General features: G+C 46.3%; 1 protein-coding gene across 3 annotated transcripts in view; it reads right to left on the reverse strand.

The window, feature by feature from the left end:
- The window catches only part of KAT2B (lysine acetyltransferase 2B), a 102,754-nt gene that overhangs the window by 48,991 nt on the left and 30,367 nt on the right, over positions 1–23,396 (reverse strand). For 2 of the 3 annotated variants that reach the window (XM_027086533.1, XM_027086534.1), the window contains exon 3: positions 4,438–4,583. In XM_027086533.1, coding sequence (XP_026942334.1) covers positions 4,438–4,583 — 146 coding nt within the window. Of the gene's footprint in view, positions 1–4,437; positions 4,584–18,841; positions 18,969–23,396 lie in introns of all 3 variants that reach the window. The other variant, XM_027086535.1, reaches the window with a different exon arrangement.

Here is a 23,396-nt window from a genome sequence, read left to right on the forward strand (position 1 = left end):
TTTATTTTAATTTACTTAATGTGTCAACTCTTCCTCTTTTTGTTTATCAGAATTTAGGTCTTAACGATATTTCTAAATAATATTAATAATGTTGTCTTGCTTAATACTAATAATATCATAAAAGTATTACAAAACCTTAAAAAAAAAGAGGCCACATAATGGAGGTGGGCCAGGCCACACCACGCTGTCTTCCCACATACAAAAGGAAAAAAAAAAAAAAAAAAGGTTGGTAGAAGAGAAATTCCAAATAAGTTGCAAAGGCAGTAAGTGCAGTATAAAGCCCAGAGGATGAGAGCTCAGAAGTCTGCCTTACCGAGGGAAGATGTCGCAGAAGAGGAAGGGTATAAACTGAGTCTGGAAGGGAGGACAAACATGAAACACAACAAGAGGACGGAAAAGCATTTGCAGGAAGGTGAGGTAGGAGGTCAGCCTTGGAGGGAATTTAAGGGTCAGTACAGTTGAGGCTGCATCAGTTGGAGGTTAGAAGCCCCATTTAAACTTTGATGTTATTTTTTTCCTAAGATATTTAATCAGCCAAGATGTGGATTAAAGGTAATACGTAAGAGTAACAAATTTAGCATTCTTTTTTGTTTGTTTGTTTTTGTCTTTTTGTTTTTGGCGGTGCCTTCGCATGCACATGCACGCTGCAATCGTGATGTGCTAAAGAAAAATCTTAGTTCCCTGACCAGGGATTAAATCCGCGCCCCCTGCAGTGGAATGAATTCCACTGGACCACCAGGGAATTCATTTTAACATATTATTTTGAGACATTTTAAGCTTAGGCTTTTCTCTGAAATACACAGTATCTCACACCACACACACACACACACACACAGCCTTCAAAGGGAAGCTACCATAGTCTATGTATCTTAATTACATGTTAGTAAATCCTTAGATCTACAACATGGGTGACTACCAGGTAACGCAATTTGCCTTCACGCCCGTGACCAGAGCTGGGAGAAGCTAAACACTTTTCGTGTTCTGGGCAGCTGGGAGCACACAGCCGCGCCACACCTTTCCTGCTCACTCGCCCTTCCCCACTCTGTTCGTGCCTTCTGCTGACCCAGAGGCTGGTGGACACTGCACCCTCTGCACACGCCCATCCAGGCCGCTGCAGATGTGCTCATGCTCTGGATGGCCTGATTTAAACCCCTGAAAGGCCGAGGTCCACTGTGTGCGCAGGGGCTGTGTGTGACGGCTGTGTGTCGCACACATAATCCAGGGCCCAGGCTCTTCCGGAAGGAATTCCGTAGGGCTCTCAATTGGCAACTTTCACTGTTGAGGTCTTTTTTCATTTCCTCTCCATCCACAGAATGCGGGCCAAGTGTTCTGGCATCTCAACGCCCATAAAACAAAAACGTCGCTCTTAATCCCTGCCATTGGAATTTAAAGCCCTCAAAGAGCAAATATCAGAGAGTAAAAAGAACGCGGAACCACTCGTTAAGACCTAGTTTGAAAATAAATTTGATCTTGAAATTCTTTACCTTCAACCTTTGCTTGAACCTTCAGTAACCTTTACACATGGGCCAGTTATGATATACGACCATGCATTCATTCATTCACTCATTTATTTATTACATAGTTATTTATTTATTACACATTTATTTACATCTTTCTCTCCTTTCTCCACTGATTGCCTCTTCAATAGAAACAAAACATGGCAAACTTTCTCCCAGGAGTTAGTGGAAATAGACGAACCCCCAAGGTTGAAGAACACCCTGTGTGCTCCCTGAGCCGGGTCTTATAAGGGCCTCATTTCCTTCTAGAGGTGCCAAGTAAATTACTCACATGTAGTATTTGCTGATCTTATCAATGTATCATGCCCATCTTTACAAAAATAAAGGTGCCATGATGATAAGTTGTTGTATGTGTTTCTAAGGATATAAAAAGACTGATTATCAAATTTAGATACAAATAATTCTGGCTGCCTACATTTTCGTCCAGTTAAAGTAAGACCATTTGGGAACTTGACCCACTGAGGGTTTCAATTTGGAGGTAGACGGATGAACTGGGGAGGTGTCGAATCTCCGCTTCTTCATCTACAAAAGGATGAAGCTGGGATAAATAGGCGTATATACGAAGACTTTAATAATAGCAGCAAGGATTTGCTTCCTGACTTTTGCCAGGCACTCTCTGTGGTTCTTTATCTGTATTACCTCATTAATCCTCCTAACAACCTCTTGAAGTAGGTGCTATCATTGTCTATAGATAAGGAAACACGACTTGCCTGAGGTCACATTCACTAAGTGATGAAGCCAGGATTGGGACCCAGCTATAGCTGAGCTCCAGAACCACGCTGACAAACACTAGGATAAAAATGAGCTTCAGGAAGCAGCTTTTCACCGAGTTCATTTTCAACCTCTAAGGCAGAAGAAGCTTCCAAAATGCTACTAAAATGCACAATAACATTTTAATTTAATTTAATTATGGAGACATAAGAGACACGGAACTGCTTTTCCAAAACTAAGAAACGGATGATTTATAACTTATTTGCCCCAAGAATGACTTTGGGGGACGAGAGGGGAGAATGCTGAATATTTTGGATTTTGTTCTCAAGAGCAAAGATATTTGCATGGCTAAAGATGAGAGAGGTAAGAAAGGGAGAGAGAAAACATACTTCAAAGCGGAGCAGTGTTTTCTGGCCTGTTGGTTGGTTATAAACAGAACCTAGAGGAGGCCGACAGGATGGAAACCTTCCCTTCCAGCAGGGCGGTGAGGAACCGCCCGCCAGGGAGCTGAGTTCCAAGATAAATAATAGCTGCAGTCATGCAGACGTTGTTTTCCTTCAACTAAGGCCTTTTTCCAAAGAAGCTCTAAACAGTATGAACCTGCCAGGGTTCAGTCCAGATGACTCAGGCCTCACGGTCATGTCAACAAGTTGTCACCTGGAGCAGCCTGGCGCCTGCTAATGGCTGTGGTCTCTCTCCCTTGCCTTCTCCTTCCTCCCCCTACACCCCGCCCCAACATTTACCGTTTTAGTGTTAACAGCCCCACGTGACTCCACAAGTTGAAAATAGAATTCCCTCTCCCACTCCTGTCCCCCATCGACCCCCAAAACCCCAGTAGTACAATAAAAAACAAAAGTTAATAAAAGGGGAAAAGGGAAAATCACATATTTCAAGTAAATTCAGAGCCCTCTGCCCTCACCAACGTTCTAAGAATTGGGTATAAAATTTGCCCTGAGATTCCTAGCAGCCAAAGCAAAAGAGGAAACTCAAAGGAAAATGGATCTCTCCTTGTCATACAAAATGAAGCCCAGCCCTCATTAGGAGAGGCAAACTTTTCCTGGCTGTAAGCCCCGAGGGGAAGGGGAGTGTTTGGGGTTTTGTTTTTGTTTTTAGAGATCCTTATAAGGGTTACACAATACAACATAATCAACAGTGCCCTCAGTAGCAGGTTCTGGGGCTTTTTAAATTATTCCTTCTGTCGGCCTCCTTTGTGCATCTATTTTGGGCAACCTGAATTTCCTCTCTCCATTTTCCCACCCCCGGTTTCCCTCCCCCATCTGTCAGTCTTGATCGCCATCACCAGCGTGGGGAGACCCATATCAGCGGGAAAGGAGGGGCTGGGACCCAATGGAGCTGAGGCAGAGCCATGAAGAGGCAGAGGCGGGGAGTGGCAGCAGTGCTAGGTGACTGGTGTCAGCAGGCACAGAGAACAGCGGTAAGACGCCAAAACAAATCTGGATATTCTTGATTCCTCCCCTTGAAGAGTCGAGGTCTTATCTTAGCAGCATCCCTCCAGCCACTTCTCCTGCCTCCCCCTGCCGCCTGGGCCCCACCATGCTGGGGAGTCACGTCCAGCTCACTCGGAACATGGTCTACACGCCCCTGCCTGGAAGGCGCTTCCCCGGCCCTCTCATGCCCCCGCTGTGGTTTCTGCTCAACTGTTATCGCAGACAGGCCTTTCCTAACTGCTCTTCCTTAGCACCAGGTCGCCACAGGCCCCTGGCATCCCTGCCATTCTGATGCCACTTCCCCTGCTTTGTCTCTCTTCACAGCACTTATCACCACCGGCAAACATACTGTTGACTTGTTGATTGTCTGCCTCTCTTACTGAAATGTAAACTCCATGAGGGCAAGGACTTTGTTTTGCCCACTGATCTATCTCTCATGCCTATACGAGCGCCATGCATAGAGCAGGTATGTGGTAAGTCCTTGTTGGATGGATGGATAGGCAATGGAAAGAAATCTATAAGCACATAAAGATATTCAGCTCTGTGTACAAGTAGGAAGGCTCTCGAGGAGAGTGACGTGCTCAAAGTACAGTTGGTCATTTTAGAGAGTCCCTCACGGAGAAACACATGCTTCTGCAAACCCGAGGGCCAGAAGACGTATCTAAGCTGAGAGCGTTCCCATGTGACCTGGCCCATTGATAATGAGCATATTTGAACACTGAAAGAAAGAAGAAAAGCTCTTCAAAATGTGGAAGTCTCACCTTGAATAGGTAGAAATAAACTTGTTTGGTATCTGCATCTTCTTCCTTGTGGACACAGGTAAAGAGATATTCCACATCCAACACGATTCCCAGGAGTCTGTTCATTTCTTCCTCTGACACATTCTCCAGGTGGGAAACGTGAGCGGCTTAAGATAAAGATCAAAGGAACACAGGTGAGAAGTAGATGGAAACCACCAACAGCCTCCATTTTAAAATGGAACATTCAGGAATTCCCTGGCGGTCCAGTGGTTAGGACTCCGTGCTTTCACTGCAGAGGGCCCGAGTTTGATCCCTGGCTGGGGAACTAAGATCCCACAAGCTGAGTGGTGCAGCCAAAAACTAAAAATAAAATAAAAATTGGACTTCCCAGGTGGCAAAGTGGTTAAGAATCTTCCTGCCAATGCAGGGGACATGGGTTCGAGCCCTGGTCCGGGAAGATCCCACATGCCACGGAGCAACTAAGCCTGTGTGCCACAACTACTGAGCCTGCACTCTAGAGGCTGCGAGCCACAACTACTGAGCCTGCGTGCCACAACTACTGAAGCCTGCGTGCCTAGAGTCTGTGCTCCACAACAAGAGAAGCCACCGCGATGAGAAGCCCGCGCACCACAACGAAGAGTAGCCCCTGCTGGCCGCAACTAGAGAGAAAGCCCGCGCGCAGCAACGAAGTGCCAACACAGCCAAAAATAAATAAATTTTAATAATAATAAAATAAAATAGAACATCCTCTTCCAGGAACCTTCTGGAATGTCAACCGATCAGACTGCACTGTCAATAGAGGAACTTTCTGAACCCCTATAAGACTGATATCTTCACACAAAATCGACTTATAATTGTGAGACCACCACCTTGTTAAGCACGAGACTCCCCCTCCAACACTGAAAATGACCAGCGGCTAATGTACGGTTTTAAGATCTGGAACTTGTTGGCACCAAGTCTGGGTACGACGGTGTTAAATTCTTATATGTTTCCATATAAGCCGATTTTCATCGTGCCAAGAGGGTCCTGTGGTCCTACAGGCTGGATCCAGGATTTGAGGACTGCGGGTTCAGAAGGACCCCAAAACCAGGCTCCCTAAAGGTTTAGCTCTAAGTCCTGTGAACAGTCCTGTGAACAGTTCTGGTGGCCAAGAATATCACATATCAGGAACGACCAAAAAAGAGTATCAGTAAAAACTGAATGAAGGCCCTTTTCCTCAGCCCTCCTGAGATGCAGTGAAACCTCACTATCTCTGCAGCAAAGCCCCAAGGCCTGTCTGAGTTTGAGATTCAATGCCCTGCACAGCCACGCTCCAAACCCACCTCTCCTACCTTTATTCTGTTGTCTCACTATCATTATCACCCTCCTCCCCTCCCATACCCCTGTCCTCTCTTCTTCCCAAATCCAGCCCATTTTTCAAGATGAACATGTTTTATCCTCAAAATAATCCTATGAAGTAGGGATGAGTAGCCCCATTTTACGGTGGAGGGAACTGAGGCCCACAGAGACTGAATGCTGTTTCCTCCAATGTCAATTGGCCAACAAGGCAGAGCTGGGGTCTGGAAGCAAAGGATGTTTGACCCAAATTCTGAAGCACCCACGCACATAGTTTTTGGATGACTAGGTGATTCACTTCAAGCCCCTTTCACTTGAAAGGGACTCTCTCTAGGTAAGCCATCCAACACCCAACCAGGAGCCCAGGAGCACCTTGGGCGGGACCGTGGCTCTCAGGTCTGTGTCCCCAGAACTAATCACTATGCTCACTGTGCTAACAGGCACTGCCCTTCAAGACCGATCCATTTCAGGTATGTTGACTGAAAATGCTTGGACCTAGAAGCGCTTGAGATGACTTCTAAGGAAAGATTAAACTATGGAGAAGGGTAGGCTTTTCCTTGCCTTTTTAAAGGGAGTTGGAACTAAAGATTCTCGAGGAACAATCCAAGTGTCAAGCATGGGTCAGGCTACTCCACAGACCAAACCATGAAGTCCGGTCCGAAGTCTGGGATAGAGAACGCAGCTGGTACCCCACCCAGATCCCCTCCCCTTACCACCTCAGAGCACGTCTCCTGGCCTCCAACTGCCAGCAGCTCTATTCCCTCCTGTCACCATAATCTGCTCTGCCACCTACACGCCCCTCAAGAGCAGCCTTCAAGTTAGCGTATAAAGACCCCAGTTGCCCCGCCCCTCAGGGGGAAGAGCTCTGAGCTAAGTGTTCCATACCAGCTCTCACATCTTCCCCACAGAATTACCCACCTGTTGCCCACAGCGGGAACGGGCTTAATAATGCACCCATATCGGCCACCGTCTCCTCCTGGTCTCACTTTCCCACTCCCCTACCTCCATCCCAAATAAACTAGGACTTGCACCCAGATCCTTGTCTTTGACTCTGCGTCTGTGGGACCTCCAACGAAGATATCCGATCAAAAGCATTTTCAGAGAGGTAAGAGGATTACATACCAAGAGGGTGGGCCTTCCACGCGTCCATGAGGAAGCCAGATTAAAGGGGTTCAAGTTAGAGGGGCAGAGGCCACCCACCTTTCATTCCTTTCTAATGCAGAAAAGCAATGGAAAGGCAGAGGGAAGGTCCCAAGTCACGGGCCATTGGTGATGCGCGTAGGTGTGTACACACCTACATGTGCACGGGTGTGCACCTCTAGACAGCGTTTCTAACAGGGAAGAGGGGAGGAAGGAAATTTGGTGAGGTCTGCTTTAGGTACCATAGATACATCCACAGATACATCTCAACTTGACAACGCCAACACTATATTACTACATTATGTACACACAAACGTCAGTATTCAAATCTATTACTTTCTACTTGGCTCTACAATACGTGGCTTCATCACTTTCTAATAGATGCCCTTTTAGGTAGAACATGGGCTGGGTCATCTTGTTGTCTCAGGAATGCAAAATTGTCTTTGAGGTTAGTCCGAAGCCTTTGGGAGACAGGCCTTATTCTGACAAGTAGGTCAAAATTTTTATGTCACTTATTTACACAAACAATTTTATTTAAGACTGTTTTGGTCTTGTAATGTTTTAATCTCTTTCCAGTGTTAAGTTATGAAAGCAATCAGTCTCCAATATAATATAAATGCCTTCAGATTCTCCAAAATATGAAACAGTCTAATTAAGGTGCTAACATATAGTGGCTTTAACTCGTAGAAGTATACGCCATGATTCACTTTTGAAACCAGTGGTTCACTTTCTTTAAGCCACAAATGCTTTGCCCAGATAAATCCTTAATCAGAATTTAGAAGGAGCTGCTCTTTCCAAACAGAGGTTGAAACAGAGGTTGGAAGCTCCAATTTTCAAAATGGAGTGGGAGTTGGGTGGGGCCCAGCATCCCCTCCCCTTGTTGGGGCTCTAAGCTGCATGGTTTGAAAACCACGAAATTCTGAAGAGACTAGATAAAACTTAAAATGCTTAAGACATGAGACCTGAGGAGGTCCATTTCCTTCTGATTCTGTGCATAAGGAAATCCATAATCTCTCCTCCAAGCTCTGTGTGTGATCCCAAGTACAGAGGACTAGAGCTGGAGATATGGGGAAATGGAAAGGAAGCTGCAGGTTCCCAGAGGGAGGAAGGGCGAGGCTGTGCTGGACAAATGGGGGTGTTCCTCACAGCCGAGAGGGTAGGAATCTTCCTCCAAGAATAAAGGAAGGGTGGGTCGGCGGGTGAAGGGAGCTCTACTGAGGCAGAAGGATGACAGTGCACGAAAAGGGTTAAGCTTCCTAGAATGAATGATGGGGTGGGGTGGGGGGAAGATTAGATGAAAACAGAGGGAGTGGACCATCTACTTGAGAAGGAAAAAAGCAGCTCTGGACAAGTTGCCATGAAAGAGAAGCTTCTGTAGAGTGAGAAAGCCGGCACGGGCGGATACAACCACACTGCATCAACGTGTAGTCGTCTGCACCTGCCCGTTCTCAGACTCTCCAAGCATGGGCCCCTTTCACCAACACTCCTTTTCAGTCTCTGAGCATCTAGCACTCAGCTTTTCCCTCTCATCAAATCCACATCACCAGCTAACGTCTCCTCCCACCCGAATCATCCATCCCCACACCCTACCTCACCACCTCGCCATCCCAACAACCAGTGCACCACCATCCTGGCAAACTTGACTCCAGGATTAAAATCCTCAAGGCCATCCTCAAAACAGCGACTCCCTCTTGCCAAGGAACCTGGCACTCACTCCCTCACTGTCCTTCATCCCCCAACCAGTGCCACCACCGGATGGACGCAGCTGAGCTTTCCCACCCCTACCTTTGTGATCACTGGGATCTCAAGCCCACGGCACAAAACAACCCCCAGACTGCTCTGCTGCCATGGGAGTCTCCCTAAAGCCCCACTGTCCTCACCAACCCCGTCTCCACCAAATCCAGAGACGTCTCCTGACTCTTGGGGGCTGCTGAGCAGAATTAGATAGACCCCACAGTCAACACCACGTCATGCCAACACCCAGATACACTTCACTCTAACTGTAAAGCGAAACTACTTACTGAACTCGTATTTAACTAAAAAGAGCCACTTATTATTGAAAAAAAAAAAACCTCTTAATGTTTTCCAAAGAAACCTTTTTGATGCAAATAAGCTCCCTTTGATGAACCAAAAGCATATTTTCTTGAAGAGATATGCCTCTATTATTTACAAGCCTGGAGGCATATATTAAAAAAATAAAAATCGGGCTTCCCTGGTGGCTCAGTGGTTGAGAGTCCGCCTGCCGATGCAGGGGACGCGGGTGTCCCTTTCGACCACACCTGAGCTTCTGTGAATGGGCTTTTGGAAAGCCCCTACTGATGGGGATTGGTTGCCAGGGGAACCAAACCCGTGATGAGAAGGTTGGAACTCAGCCAGCCCCCTCCACCTCCCCAGGAGAGAAGGGGGTCTGGAGGCTGAGCTAATCACTAATCAATCACTATGCCTATGTAAACAAGACCTCCGTTAAAACCCCTAACTGAAGGGCATGTGAAGGTTCCAGTAGCTGAAGCCTGGAGGCGCTGGGAGGGCAGCTCGCTTGGACACGGCAGAGGAGCTTTGGGCTCCTTCCACCCCACCCTGCCCTGTGCATCTCTTCCATCTGGCTGTTCCTGACTTGCATCCTTTTTATAGAAAGCCAGAAATCTAGTAAGTGAACTGTTTTCCTGAGAACTCTGAGCCGCTCTAGAAAATTATCCAACTCGAGGAGGGGGCCGTAGGAACCTCTGATACACAGCCCATCAGTCAGAAGCACGGGTTAGGACCTGAGCTTGGGATCGGCATCTGAGCCCTTACCCTGTGGGGTCTGTGCTAACTACAGGCAGATCGCAGCAGAATCCAGTTAAGTCGCAGGACACCCAGTCAGTGTCTGCTGGAGAGCTGGAGAACCGCTCGGTGTGGAAAAACCTGCACATCTGGTGTCAGAAGCCTTCCGCAAGTGCTGGGTGTGAGAAGAATCACTGTTTTCCGTTCACATGACAACTAAATACATATGTAATTCTAGACTGGGTGCTTAATGGAGAGGAAAATACGCTCGCAAAGACATTTTGGGGTCAACTATAAAACTGGAATACAAGCAGCAGATTAAGTATTACATTAATGTTAATATTTACTGAAGTTGGTAACTAAACGGAGGTTATGTAAAAGAATATCTGGGAATTCCCTGGCGGTCCTGTGGTTGGGACTCGGCGCTTTCACTGCCGTGGTCCAGGTTTGATCCCCGGCCGGGGAACTAAGATCTTGCATGCAGTGCGGTGTGGCCAAAAAAACTAAAAATTAAAAAAAAAAAAAAGAATATCCTTAAATTTAGAAAATACATACTTATGTATTTAAGAGGAAAAAACCAGGATGTAAATGCAACTTATTCTCATATGGTCCAGGAAAAAAGTATAATACATACACATACACACACACACACAGACTCGTATATATCCGTCTGTGTGTGTATCTGTGTGTGTGCACACGCAGGCACACGCAAACATACATATGAGAGCAAATGACAAAGCAAATAGGGTAAAATGTTACCAATAGGTAAATCTGGGCAAAAGATACATGGGATGCTCCTTGTTACTATTCTCATCATGACTTTTCTGTAAGTTTGAAATTATTTTCAAATAAATAGTTTTTTAAAAAAATCATCCTTCCATCTAGAATTTGATAATCAGATGTAAAAGGACCCTACTTTCATTTCAAATTGTCTTCCAAGAGCCTGGTACAAAGCATACACATAATTACCCAAGAATGGCCAACCCTTGACCTGTGGGAAAAGCTCCCTTCTGCTGAGTGCTGTTGCCCACAGTGTCCAGGGCATGGGGGCGCAGGGGGACGCGGGGGACGCGGTGCATCAAGGACTGGGTGGCCACCACCTTGCATCTCCCAGCAGGGTGGACCCTACCACCCCGCAGGGCTGAGTCAGACTTGCAAACACCCAGGGTGCCAGAGCGACCTGCCAAAACCTGCTGCCAGGAACCACAGTGCAGCTGTGGCCTCGCTGGGAACAGGAAACGCACTGTCACCGCAGGCTGTGACCTTCACTCACTCAGCTCTGGCCCCGTAGACTTGTCCCGCACTTCTGCGGACAGCCTGCCAGTCCTCACACACCCTGCGGCGGGAACAGGCGGCTGCTGGGCAGGCTGCTGCTACCACAGCTCCGCTCCTCTGGACCAGAAAGAAAGCAAAGGGCACAGCATCTGTAGGATCTGTGAGCTGTTCAAACATAGTTTTTGTTCATGGGAATTTGAGGTCAAGGCTAGAAGAGGTCAAATGAAGTCTTTCAATGAAAGCTTCTGAATTGACTATGTGTAAAAGGCTTATAATTTAACGGTAGTTTCCTAAAATGGAAAAGAATCTGAAAAAGAATAGATGGATAAACTGAATCACTTTGCTGTACACCTGAAACTAACTCGACATTGTAAATCATCTATACTTCAATAAAAAATAAATTCTTTAAAAGGAATTTTTTTTTAATTAAATAAATAAAAGTGGGGCTTCCCTGGTGGCGCAGTGGTTGAGAGTCCGCCTGCCGATGCAGAGGACACGGGTTCCTGCCCCGGTCCGGGAAGATCCCACATGCCGCGGAGCGGCTGGGCCCGTGAGCCATGGCCGCTGAGCCCGCGCGTCCGGAGCCTGTGCTCCGCAACGGGAGAGGCCACAACAGTGAGAGGCCCGCGTACCGCAAAAAAAAAAAAAAGAGTAAGAACCTTAAGAGAGTTCAGTCCAACAGAAATATGATGTGAGCCACATATAAACTTTTAAATACTCTAGTAACCACTTTATTTTTTCTTATAATAGATGGTCAAGAAACACTTATTTTATTTTTTTTAATTTCTTTTGGCCACTCCACATCGCTTATGGGATCTTTTTTCCCCGACTAGGGATTGAACCCGGGCCCCCGAGAGTGGACGCACGGAGTCCTAACCACTGGACCACGAGGGAAGTCCCTAGTAACCACTTTAAAAAAGGTAAAAAGAGGGCTTTCCATGGTGGCGCAGTGGTTGAGAGTCCGCCTGCCGATTCAGGGGACACGGGTTCGTGCCCCGGTCCGGGAAGATCCCACATGCCGCGGAGCGTCTGGGCCCGTGAGCCATGGCCGCTGAGCCTGCGCGTCCGGAGCCTGTGCTCTGCAACGGGAGAGGCCACAACAGTGAGAGGCCCACGTACCGCAAAAAAAAAAAAAAAAAAAAAAAAGTAAAAAGAAATAGGTGAAATCCGTTTTAATATATTTTATCTAACCTAATATATACTAAATTATTTCAACATGTACTCAATATTAAAAATATTCTACATTCTTTTCTCATACTAAGTCTTCAAAATTGGTGTGCATTTTCCAAGGGCAGCACATTTTAACTCGAGCAGCCACAGGTGGCTACGATGTTGCACAGGACAGGTACCCATCATAAACCATGAAACCTCCTCTGCAAATAAATGCAACCAGCCGTCTCTTTAGTATTACTAAATGTAATGGATATCTACTAATGAAACAATCCAATTACACCCAAGGAACTAAATGTATTAGGAACTAGAGAAAAAGTCAGTCCTTCATCTCAGTCCAGTCCAGAAAATCAATAAGGGTAGAGAGAACTATAGTTATACAAGCAGGAACACTGCAGTGCAGCTCCAGGAAGTCCTTTATTGTCTGTACCAAGGGCTGGGGGAGTCAGGCCTTGGAGGTGAGTAGGGTTCCCCCAGCAGAGAAAGAAGGAGCGGCATGGCAGGTGCTGTGCACCTCCACATCCAAGGCAGAGGTGGGAGAAAGTGTGCAGACCCTTCAGAGAAGGTGGAGCGGCCCGGGGACCAAAATGCAACCCAGGAGGAGGAAAGGCCTGACCCACCTCGCACGCTCAGCTGAAGTGGGCCTTCATCCTGAGAATGAGAGGCCGCCCAGTGGGCTGAAGCAGGAGAATGTGACCACATTAGGTCGCTAGTGCTTTCTTGGGAAGCCAGGTGGAGATGGGGCCTCCAGGTGCTGCTGCAGATGCGACCACAGAAGGCAGAGAAGCAGCCTGAATCCAGGCAGAGCTGGCGGGAGGTGCACTCAGACAACATCCACAGGACTTCGTGGCCGGAGGAGCACAGGGAAAAGTAATAACCTACGTCAGGTGAGCACGAAAAATGCTACCAGGTTTATGCCCTAATTGCGGCTGTACCAGACTCACAGGTCCTGACAACTCTGAAGCCCGTGTAGAAAAACAGAGGACCCCCAGCCAAGAGGAATACGCAGACCTGACCCAGGCGGCGGTGTCCACGTGCTGGCCGGGCCCCACACTTCTGTCACTTGGCATCTGCCCGGGACATGTGTAAATGGGGACGACTAAGTGGTGAAGGGGTTTGCAAATGCGGCAAAGCCAGAGAAGAGATGTTGGATCAATAGTCCATGAGAAAAATACTGGTAAGACACTTCGTACTGTTCAAGAAATAAGCTCTGGTGTAACTGTTAATGCTGGTCTTTACTTTCCTTGGAAAGTTTCTACCGTAAATAAGCAGGTAAGCAGAGGTAACCATAGGAATATATACCAATTTCCACTTCTGTGATGTTTAAATATATGTGTGTGTATCAGAAAAAAACTGATGACATTAAAAAACAGTCAGAAACCGGGACTTCCCTGGTGGCACAGTGGTTAAAGAATCTGCCTGCCAATGCAAGGGACACCGGTTTGATCCCTGGTCCGGGAAGATCCCACATGCCGTGGAGCAGCTAAGACCATGCGCCACAACTACTGAGCCTGGGCTCTAGAGCCCGCGAGCCACAACTACTGAGCCCACGTGCTGCAACTACTGAAACCCGTGCACCTAGAGCCCGTGCTCTGCAACAAGAGAAGCCACTGCAAAGCGAAGCCTGAGTACCACAACGAAGAGTAGCCACTGCTCGCCGCAACTAGAGAAAGCCCGCGCACAGCAACGAAGATCCAATGCAGCCAAAAATATTAAAAAAATTAAATTAAAAAAAAGGGGAAAAAAAATCAGAAACCTTCCTAAAACTGCAAAAAATGATCAATAGTCAAATTTAATAATCAGTATGTTCAGGCACAGTTCAGAACAATGGACTCCAAAATGACAACAAAAATTCCAATTGTGTTTTGATCACAATGGTGTTTCCTACTGTCCTGGTCATAAAAGGAGGTTGCCATTTAAACAAGCAGTCCCAAAATAAGAAATTTTGATTAATACTAAAGTAAGGAGACGTGTTTGGGCCAACTGAAGTACTTTGTTAGTATCCTTCGCCAAGTTTTTATAAGCTGAATGTACTTGTACCAATCCCAAATATCAAATAATTTCAGAGAATGGAGTAGAATGTTCTAGGCCAGCACTATCCAATAGATATATAATGCAAGCCACACATGTAATTTTAAGTTTTCCAGTAGCAACACTGAAAAAAGAAACAGGTGAAATTAATTTGAATAATACATTTTATTAACCCAAAATATTATCATTTCAACATGTCATCAAAATTAATGAGATATCTCACTTCTTTTTCATACTAAGCTTTCAAAATCTGGCCTGTGCTTCACACCCACAGCTCATCTCAATCTAGGAGCAGCTACAATTCAAGGGCTCATTAGCCAAATGCAGCAAGTGGCTATAGTATTAGACAGCGTAGGTCTAGACTAACGATTGCATTCTGTGGATGAAGATACTGAACAGCAAGGCGGTTAGCGGACTGGTAAACTGCCAAGCCAGGCGCAGAATTGTTAGTTTCTAACTCCTGCCCGAATGTTCTTTCTATTTAATCAGCGCATCAGCCCTGCAGTAGCCCTGCGTTTGACACCCAGGAGACACAGAAGAGTATCAAATTAAGGCAGGCCAAGGACGCCTGGGATGCAAGTCGCTGTCAGGAGACCGTGTGAAACCAGAGCTCACTGTCAAAAGACCGTGTATGGCTGAGCCAAAGGACACCCAACAGCAAATCAACAGGACAGACACCATCTCAATCGATACGCCTGAGTGTTTTGTTTTGACAAGTCCAAGAACACTACATATACTGTAGGATCTAAATTCATCATACTCAGAATAGTCACTGTGAAAATAGCACAAATCGAAATGTTTTTGAGAATTCAAGCTTGCATGACACTGGACAGAATTCCCTAGACTCCGACCTCTACTTTGTTGGTAATATTTAAGAAGTCATGTGCAGGAATAAGAAAAGATGTCTGGCAAAAAAAAAAAAAAAACGTGGGGAGGGAAATTGTCAAATGTTAATCATTGTTAAAGCTGGCTGATGGATACAAGGCTGTTTATTAAATGATTCTTCCTACCTTGATGCATAGGTGGAAGTTTCCACAATAAAAAGTTTTTAAAGGGAATTCCCTGGCGGTCCAGTGGTTAGGACTCCAGGCTCCCACTGCTGGGGGCCCAGGTTGAATCTCTGGTCAGGGAACTAAGATCCCGCAAGCCTTGCGGCCCGGCCGAAAAAAAAGGGTCTTTAAGAAAAGGGGTTGGGGAGGAGGCATAATCCTCCTTCTAGAAGAGGAAAAATTTTTCTCGAGCCCCGGCACTAAGACCAGTAAATAATCTATGGCATTCGGGCAATAATTCCAAGAGCACTTGAAAATATGCAGACATCCCAATTCTAAGAAAGCAAACTGAATAGAGAAGAGAAAGGAACCGACAGGGGGAAAATATTTTTAAAACGCCTACAACCCCAATACCCTGAGAAAATCACTGTCAGCAGTGCAACACATGTCCTTCCAGATCATCTCCTGTTCGTATGTATTAAAATATTATCTAACCTAAAGAAATGAGATTATCCTCATGGTGCTGTTCTCAAGTCAGCAGCCCTGCATTTGGGACTGACCACCTTCCGGGTAGTTCTCAAGGGGTGAAACTCAGGGCTGGATGAGTGACAGATACCACACTAATCAGCTCCTCCTCTGAGGATTTAAATCTTGAACCAATACTCCCAGGGACAGAGGTTAATGGACCTGAATCATACAGGGTCCTGGACAGAAGGCCCATGAATTCCTGCAGCTGGGATCCCAGGACCTGACTGATACCGGGTTTCCCTCTGTTTCCGGCTTGTGGAAGCGACCAGTACTCTTCTTATGAATACGGTTTTCTCATTCAAACTGGACAGAGTTCCCATGTGTTGTTTGAAGTAAAGAACCCTAATAAGAGTAATAAGAACACATTAGTCTTCCAGGTATTGTGCTAAAATTCTGATAGGCATTCATTCACTTAATCCTCACGACGCTCCCATGAGGTAAATACTATTATTAACTCCATTTCAGAACTGAAAAACTGGAGGGCCAGGCTGATTACATAATATGCCGCAACTCACAGCTACTGGCTGTTGAGCAAGGATTTGAACTTGCGCTGGTGGATCTTGTCATTTAGTCCTCCGATTAAGCTGCTTTCTGACCTGCTTTTTTCATTAATAATACATTAAGAATATCTTTCCATGCTGGAAAACACGTCTTTTGTTAAGAGCCATATTGAATTTCATAATATATATTTTCATAATTCAACCAAGGATCTCCTCCATTGGAATATTTAGATTGTTTCTAGTTTTTTTAATAGCATGAATATGGCTATAATAGCTGTCCTTTTAATCTGAAGGCACATCTTAATTTATATTTAGGTTAACTTTCTGGCATGGATTTGTCAGGTCAAAGGATATGTACCCTTTTTTTCCATTCTCGATCATGTACTGTCAAATAAGGGGACTTGTTTTCAAAGCTTGTGAAGAAATATAAAAGGGAACAAAGTTGGCTTTTCTTTGAGAAAGGCTGTTTCTGCCGTTGGGCATTCCTGCGTGTTGACCTGCTCAGAAAGGAGACAATCTGCGCAGCTAACAAAGAAAAAGGACTCTGTTTTGAAATGTTAATTGGTGTAGGATAAGGATTTCCCAATCAATACCAAATACAGTTCAAGTCCAGTGTTTAGGGAGTTCTCTACTGCATCATATTTCCTGAGGCAATTCTAAAGGGCATCACTCAGGGATCGATAGTGGAAAAGGTGAGTTAAAAGCAAAGATATTCCTCTGGGCTTCCCAGGTGGCACAGTGGTTGAGAGTCCGCCTGCCGATGCAGGGGACACGGGTTCGTGCCCCTGTCCGGGAAGATCCCACAGACTAGATCTAACTCCAGGCTAACGAAGGCTGATGCTCCACCATCTGATATCAGCAGGAAGCTTTAGAGAAAGATGATGGCTAAAAGGAGCCACCCATACCATATGACCCTGCAATCCCACTCCTGGGCATATATCTGGAGAAAAACATGATCCAAAAGGATGCACGCACCCCAGTGTTCACAGCAGCACTATTCACAATAGCCAAGACATGAAAACAACCTGAATGCCCATTGACAGATGAAGAGATAAAGAAGATGTGGCACATGTATACAATGGAATATTACTCAGCCATAAAAAAAGAATGAAATAATGCCATTTGTAGCAACATGGATGGACCTAGACATTGTCGTACTGAGTGAAGTAAATCAGACAAAGACAAATATCATATGATATCGCTTACAGGCAGAATCTTAAAAAAATGATACAAATGAACTTATTTACAAAACCGAAACAGACTCACAGACGTAGAGAATGAACTTATGGTTACCAGGGGGGAAGGGTGTGGGAGAGGGATAGTTAGGGAGTTTGGGATTGACGTGTACCCACGTTATATTTAAAATGGATAACCAACAAGGACCTACTGTAGAGCACAGGGAACTCTGCTCAATATTATGTAGCAACCTAAATGGGAAAAGAATTTGAAAAAGAATAGATACATGTATATGTATAACTGAATCACTTTGCTGTACGCCTGAAACTAACATGACATTGTTAATCAACTATACTCCAATATAAAATAAAAAGTCTAAATAAATAGAGACTTCCCTGGTGGTCCAGCAGTTGAGAATCCACCTTCTAATGCAGGGGACGCAGGTTCAATTGCTGGTCGGGGAACCAAGATCCCACATGCCACAGGGCAACTAAGACAGAGCACTGCAACTACAGAGCCCAGGCACTCTGGAGCCCATGCGCCACACCTAGAGAGAAGCCCTCGTGCCACAATGAAAGATCCTGCATGCTGCAACTAAGACCCGACACAGCCAAAAATAAATAAATAAAGTTTAAATTTAAAAATAAATAAACAAATGGAGGCACCCCCTTATAAAGGGTCAGAATGGAAAAGGCCAAAGTACATTAGTGAGAATGTCTGGCGCTGCGTCCTTGCAACACTGGACAGTAAACTGGACACAGAGACGTTCTTTGGGAGACCAGATAGCTGAAGGCAGAAAAGTAAATAAAATAAGTACAGGAGTCCCAGATCCCCTGGGAACTGGAATTTTAATATGTCGGGAAAACGAATTTCTCAGTAACCTTACCCACTCAAACAAAATACAATTTAAAAAGAAAATCTGTATCCTAAAAGTAGGATCAGGACACAGAACATATTAGCACAGGCCTGTTGACTAATTCTGGCAGAGTCTATATGGCCAGGCTGACAATGATTATCTTGCAGGGACAGATAAGAAAGTTGAAAGGGAAAACACAAGTAAATATTTACCAAGCACAACCCCAAGGAAGAAAAGAGCTAGCAGACACAGGAAACTAAAGAATATGAAGATAAACATTCCCAGAAAGTTCAGGGAATCAGAAAATAATAAGAAAAATGAGAATCAGAATCAGGACATATTACGTGTTCATCTAAGTAGCTTGGCTGCCACGTTTCATCTTATTTGGCAATCCCCGTCTCCCTCACTCCCCCGCCAACTCCGTCCCAGTCAACCAGCTCTTAGGGAAAACCCGGGAAGAGACAGATGATGAATCCATGCAAACAGTGCAGGATTTGTCTCCCACGTGAAGCCTCCCCAGCAGATTCATGAAGCTAAAGAGTCTCTTTTGTTGCCTCATAAGGAGGTGAGGTGTGCAAGTCTGGTTAACCCACGAATTCAGTAAGTTAGAACTTGCAGGCAACAATGACATCGTTGGTCTCCTTGAAGATTTAGGAACTCACCGAGGGCATGGCTACAACTCCGGCAGGATTCCGTCAGACTGACAATTATTTGCTGCAGGTCAGCTCTGGGGGGAGTGGGAGAAGGGTTGGGGTTTTTCCAGCCATTACATTTACAAGATTCCTCAGCCTAAAAAAAAATGAATAGAGAAACAACGTTATGTAACAGGCAGCCATGGACTGAATGTATTACACGCGAATAATACACTCTAGTCACGTGACAGCTACCCTCCCCCACTCCAGACTTAATAATATTCTCTATATTCACAAGAAACGAATACAGAAAGAAAGCAAAGAAGGTGTATGACTTGGGCCTTTGGGTTTTTTATTGTGTTTTTGGTTTGGGTTTCTTTTCTGCTGGCTGGAATCCAAGTACTGCCTCAGAAAAAGGACCGTCCCATACACTTCGGTAACACCGCCCCAAGCGAGCCTCCATGGGGGGGTCAATTCCAAGGGAGTCCATCCATGAAGCTTCCCAAAGGGATGAGCCAGACTCCTGAGGTCCCTGCAACACAGCTGGGGCTCCAGCTGCAACTCTGCCCCGCAGAACTGAAGAAGTCAGCAATCTTGGGGACATGAGGAGGGACACAGCAGTTGAAGCCACATGTGCAGGGTCCTCCAAGTCCTTTGGGGGGGGTCCCAGCTGTAGAAGTGGACAGGGCTCGCCACGTCGTCTGGGATTTTTACCTCTGTGTATTTCCCAGGCCTCCTGTACTAGAATACTATTATTTTAGCAACGCTTGATAGAGATCTTCCTTAACTTCTTCCACTTACTTCACACTTCCCCACCTTCTTAGAGAACAGCAAATATGGTTGAGCATTTCAGTGATGACTTCGGTTGTGAAGCAGAGGACAAGGATAGAAAGACATCGATTATTCCCAACTACGCTACCAAGCTACCATGCTGGGTATTCAGGGGTCGTAAGTTGTGGAAGGCAATGTGGAAGGCTTGCACCGAATGACTCAAGCCGCTTAGAATTCTGCCCACTTCTGGTGTATCCGTCACCACTCCATCCCTCTCTTATTTACTGCTTCAAATCTGCTGTGGCTGGGAAACCAAAAAATTAATTGTTAGAACAACATGAGACACAGGCAGATTCATTCTGGGCCTTCTACGTGCTCTGTCCAATACAGGAGTCACAAGCCACACGTGGCTATTGCGCACTTGAAATGTGGCTTGTGCACGTTGAAATGCATTGTGGGCTTAAAATACACAGAGTTAGAAGACGGGCGCGAGGGGAAAAAAGTCTCGGTAATTTTCATATTCATTACATGTTGAAATGTCAGTAGTTTAGATACATGGAGTTAAATAAGAGATATTAAAATTCATCTGACCTGTTTCTTTTTTACTTTTCTTAATGTGGCCACCAGAACATTTAAAATTACACATGTGGCTCACATTACACTTCCACTGGACAGCACTGGCCTTGAAACAAATCGCAGTAGATTTCTGTGCTTGGGCTTCGTGTTAGATCTTTTGTTCCCTCAGACGTCTCTCCTCCCTGCTTTGGATCCTGCCCCCCACCCAACCCTCCATCCCCTCGTGTACCAGATGGCTGAAGTTAACAGGAGTCTGATTTGTAGAAAATTCCAGAATGGCTGCTGCCTTGACCTCACACAGAAAACTCTCCAAGAGAGGAACAGTTTCTGAAGTATAGGCGTGTATAGGAGAGTAAGAAAGAAAGAATAAATAATTGGTAAGGCAGGAAGGGTCAAGGTGGAAGAAGAAAAATCTGCTTTGGATGGTAAGTCCTCTCCAGGGGGCCCCGTGAACCTGGCAAGCCCAACCCGATGGCGCCTCACATTTCATCACAGCGCGGATGGGGAAGGATGGGCCCGAGGAAGGACCTTACACCAGGTACCCCAACAGAGCAGCCCCCCGCGAGTAGCCCCTGTCACCCTCCTCTGTTTGGCCAGGCACCAGGCAGGACCTAGGCAGGACCTACCGTTACCCTCATTGCTCTGCTACTAAGCTGAGCCGGGCCCTGAAATTCTCTGCCGTGAGCCATCCACCTCCTTAGAGACTTGGAAAGGTCTCCGAGGCCATGTTCTTGAGGGGGACACTCATAAGAACCTGCTCCCCACAAAGCAGCCCGACAGGCTCCGGAGGGCTGGGGGAGACCACCCCCCGCTCCGTGGACCTCTCCTCTTCTAATCGTGGGAGAGCTACCTGAAGGGACTCCCACAGCCCCCAGCTTCTCTGAGCGCTTGGTCTGATCCCGCTGCCCTCTCCGAAATGACCTTTGGTTGGAAAAAGAAAAGTGATGACAAAACAAGTGAATGAAGGAGAGCAGGACAAACCTAAGAAGAGAAAACAGTGATAGCCAGAAACCCTGAGTTCGGAGACCTACATTCTAAGCCAAAGACTACTATGCATACTGAGTCACTCACTACCACAGGGTGTGCTGAGGGCCTACCATGGGCTGGGTACTTTTGCTGGGTATGGAAGGGAACGAAGAAAGATCCTGCCTGTCCTCAAGGAGCTGACACTGGGGTGCTGCAGGAGAGGGCAAACGGGCAACACCAATAAGCACATCATACAGTATGTCAGAGAGTGACGGCGCTCGGAAAGAAAGATGGAGCGATGGATACAGGGGGGTTCGGGGAACAGTGAGATCGAACGTGCAAGTTCAACCAGGCCTTTTAGAGAGGGTGGCATTCAACCAAAGGCTTGACCGTTAGGGACCTGGCGGAAGAGCATCCCAGGCTCGAAAAGGCGAGCATGCCTGGTCTGCTCAACACAAAGGCCAGCACAGCTAGAGCACAGCAAGCAAAGGAAAGAGCCGCAGACAGCGAGGTAAGGTGGATGTGGCGGGGAATCCTACAAGGCCTCCCGGGCGATGATAAAGACTTTAGCCTGGTTACTTGATCTCTTCCCTTCCTCTCAAACAGGATCCTCCAGGCTTGAAGCAGGGACAGGAATGGAGCGCAAAGACATGAGGCAGGGTGTCTCCAAACTCATTTCTTTCTCTTTCACTTTTTCCTTTAGTCATTAGGGTCAACCATCCCCACTTGCTTTTTTCTTTTTCTTTAATGGCAATCACTAAGGCAAAAAAAAAAAAAAAAAAAGGTCCATCCATTTTCCTGTCCCTAAATTACATGAGCAAATCATCCTATTTCCTTCTTCTGTTAACTTCCAGTCCAGGACCAATGATGCCTTCTATCACATGGAGAAACACCATAATTCCTAATACAATCCAGAACTTAATAAATCTGTGCTATCTGGATAGGAAGGAACGCCAACACCGTCACTGAGGCCCACCAAGGAAACACAGGATTGTCATAAATGTGCCGAGTTGCCTAGTCAAGGGTTTCCTCACTGAGTAAGGCCGAGGATTTATGTTAGGGCTTGGGGTCAACTGGATAAGGACTGAAGTTCAGAACGCTGAGGAATCATGTGACTTGGGAGTCTGTCCTCAATTTGCCTCAGCAACCCCTTTAGCTTTTGACAAACGTGATGGATTTTGCATCCTGGCAGGTTAGCAACCACAGCCTAAGTCTCCTTCTCTAGCAGGCTGGCTCGGGGCAGGAAGTAAAACTGGCAGGAACTCTGTATAGACCAGAATTAAACCCACCAGAGCCAGCATCTGTGACTCCAGATTCTCGGAGAGACGGTGACCTAGTTAAGCATGAAGTTCCTCATTACGGGAAGCTGAGAAGCCAGCGTGCTCTGAATCAATCCCATACACTCCACATCTACGAGAAGAGCCATCAGCCTGGACAAAAGAGGCTGGACAAAAAAAGGTCTGAGTCCACAGGTAAGAAACCCCTCGGTATGTGCTTGGGTCTGATGGGACCTCCCCACTGCTTTTCACACAGTGTGCGGACTGGATTAGCTCAGAAGACACTGCTAATGGGGTGGGTTCTCTCTGCATTTGCAGGGTGGTGAGAAGAATGCACAGGGAGGAGAAGGCAAAGAGTAGATAAGGGACTTCCCTGGTGGCACAGTGGTTAAGAATCCGCCTGCCAGCGCAGGGGACGTGGCTTCGATCCCTGGTCCGAGAAGATCCCACAGGCCACGGAGCAACTAAGCCCATGCACCACAACTGCTGAGCCTGTGCTCTAGAGCCTGCAAGCCACAACTACTGAGCCCACGAGCTGCAACTACTGAAGTCCGTGCACCTAGAGCCTGTGCTCCGCAAGAGAAGCCACCGCAATGAGAAGCCCGCGCACCACAACTAGAGAAAGCCCACGTGCAGCAACAAAGACCCAACACAGACAAAAATAAATAAATTAATTATTTAATTAAATAAATAAAGGGTAGATAAAACACGAGCTTTTCCTGCTTTCTTTCCTGCGCCACCTATCCATTCTTCAAACCATGAGCGCCCACTGCACGACACTCACAGGCCTGGATACTGAGACACAAGAAATCTCTGTGGAACACAGGCTCTAGGCACATGGGCTTCAGCAGTTGTGGCACATGGGCTCAGTAGTTGTGGCTCACAGGCTTAGTTGCTCCACAGCATGTGGGATCTTCCCAGACCAGGGCTCGAACCCATGTCCCCTGCATTGGCAGGCGGATTCTTTTTTTTTTTTTATGTATGTATGTATGTAT

Source organism: Aethalodelphis obliquidens, unplaced genomic scaffold, assembly GCF_003676395.1.
Source record: "Aethalodelphis obliquidens isolate GAN/ISIS:26980383/991018 unplaced genomic scaffold, ASM367639v1 scaffold56, whole genome shotgun sequence".
NCBI lineage: Eukaryota > Metazoa > Chordata > Mammalia > Artiodactyla > Delphinidae > Aethalodelphis > Aethalodelphis obliquidens.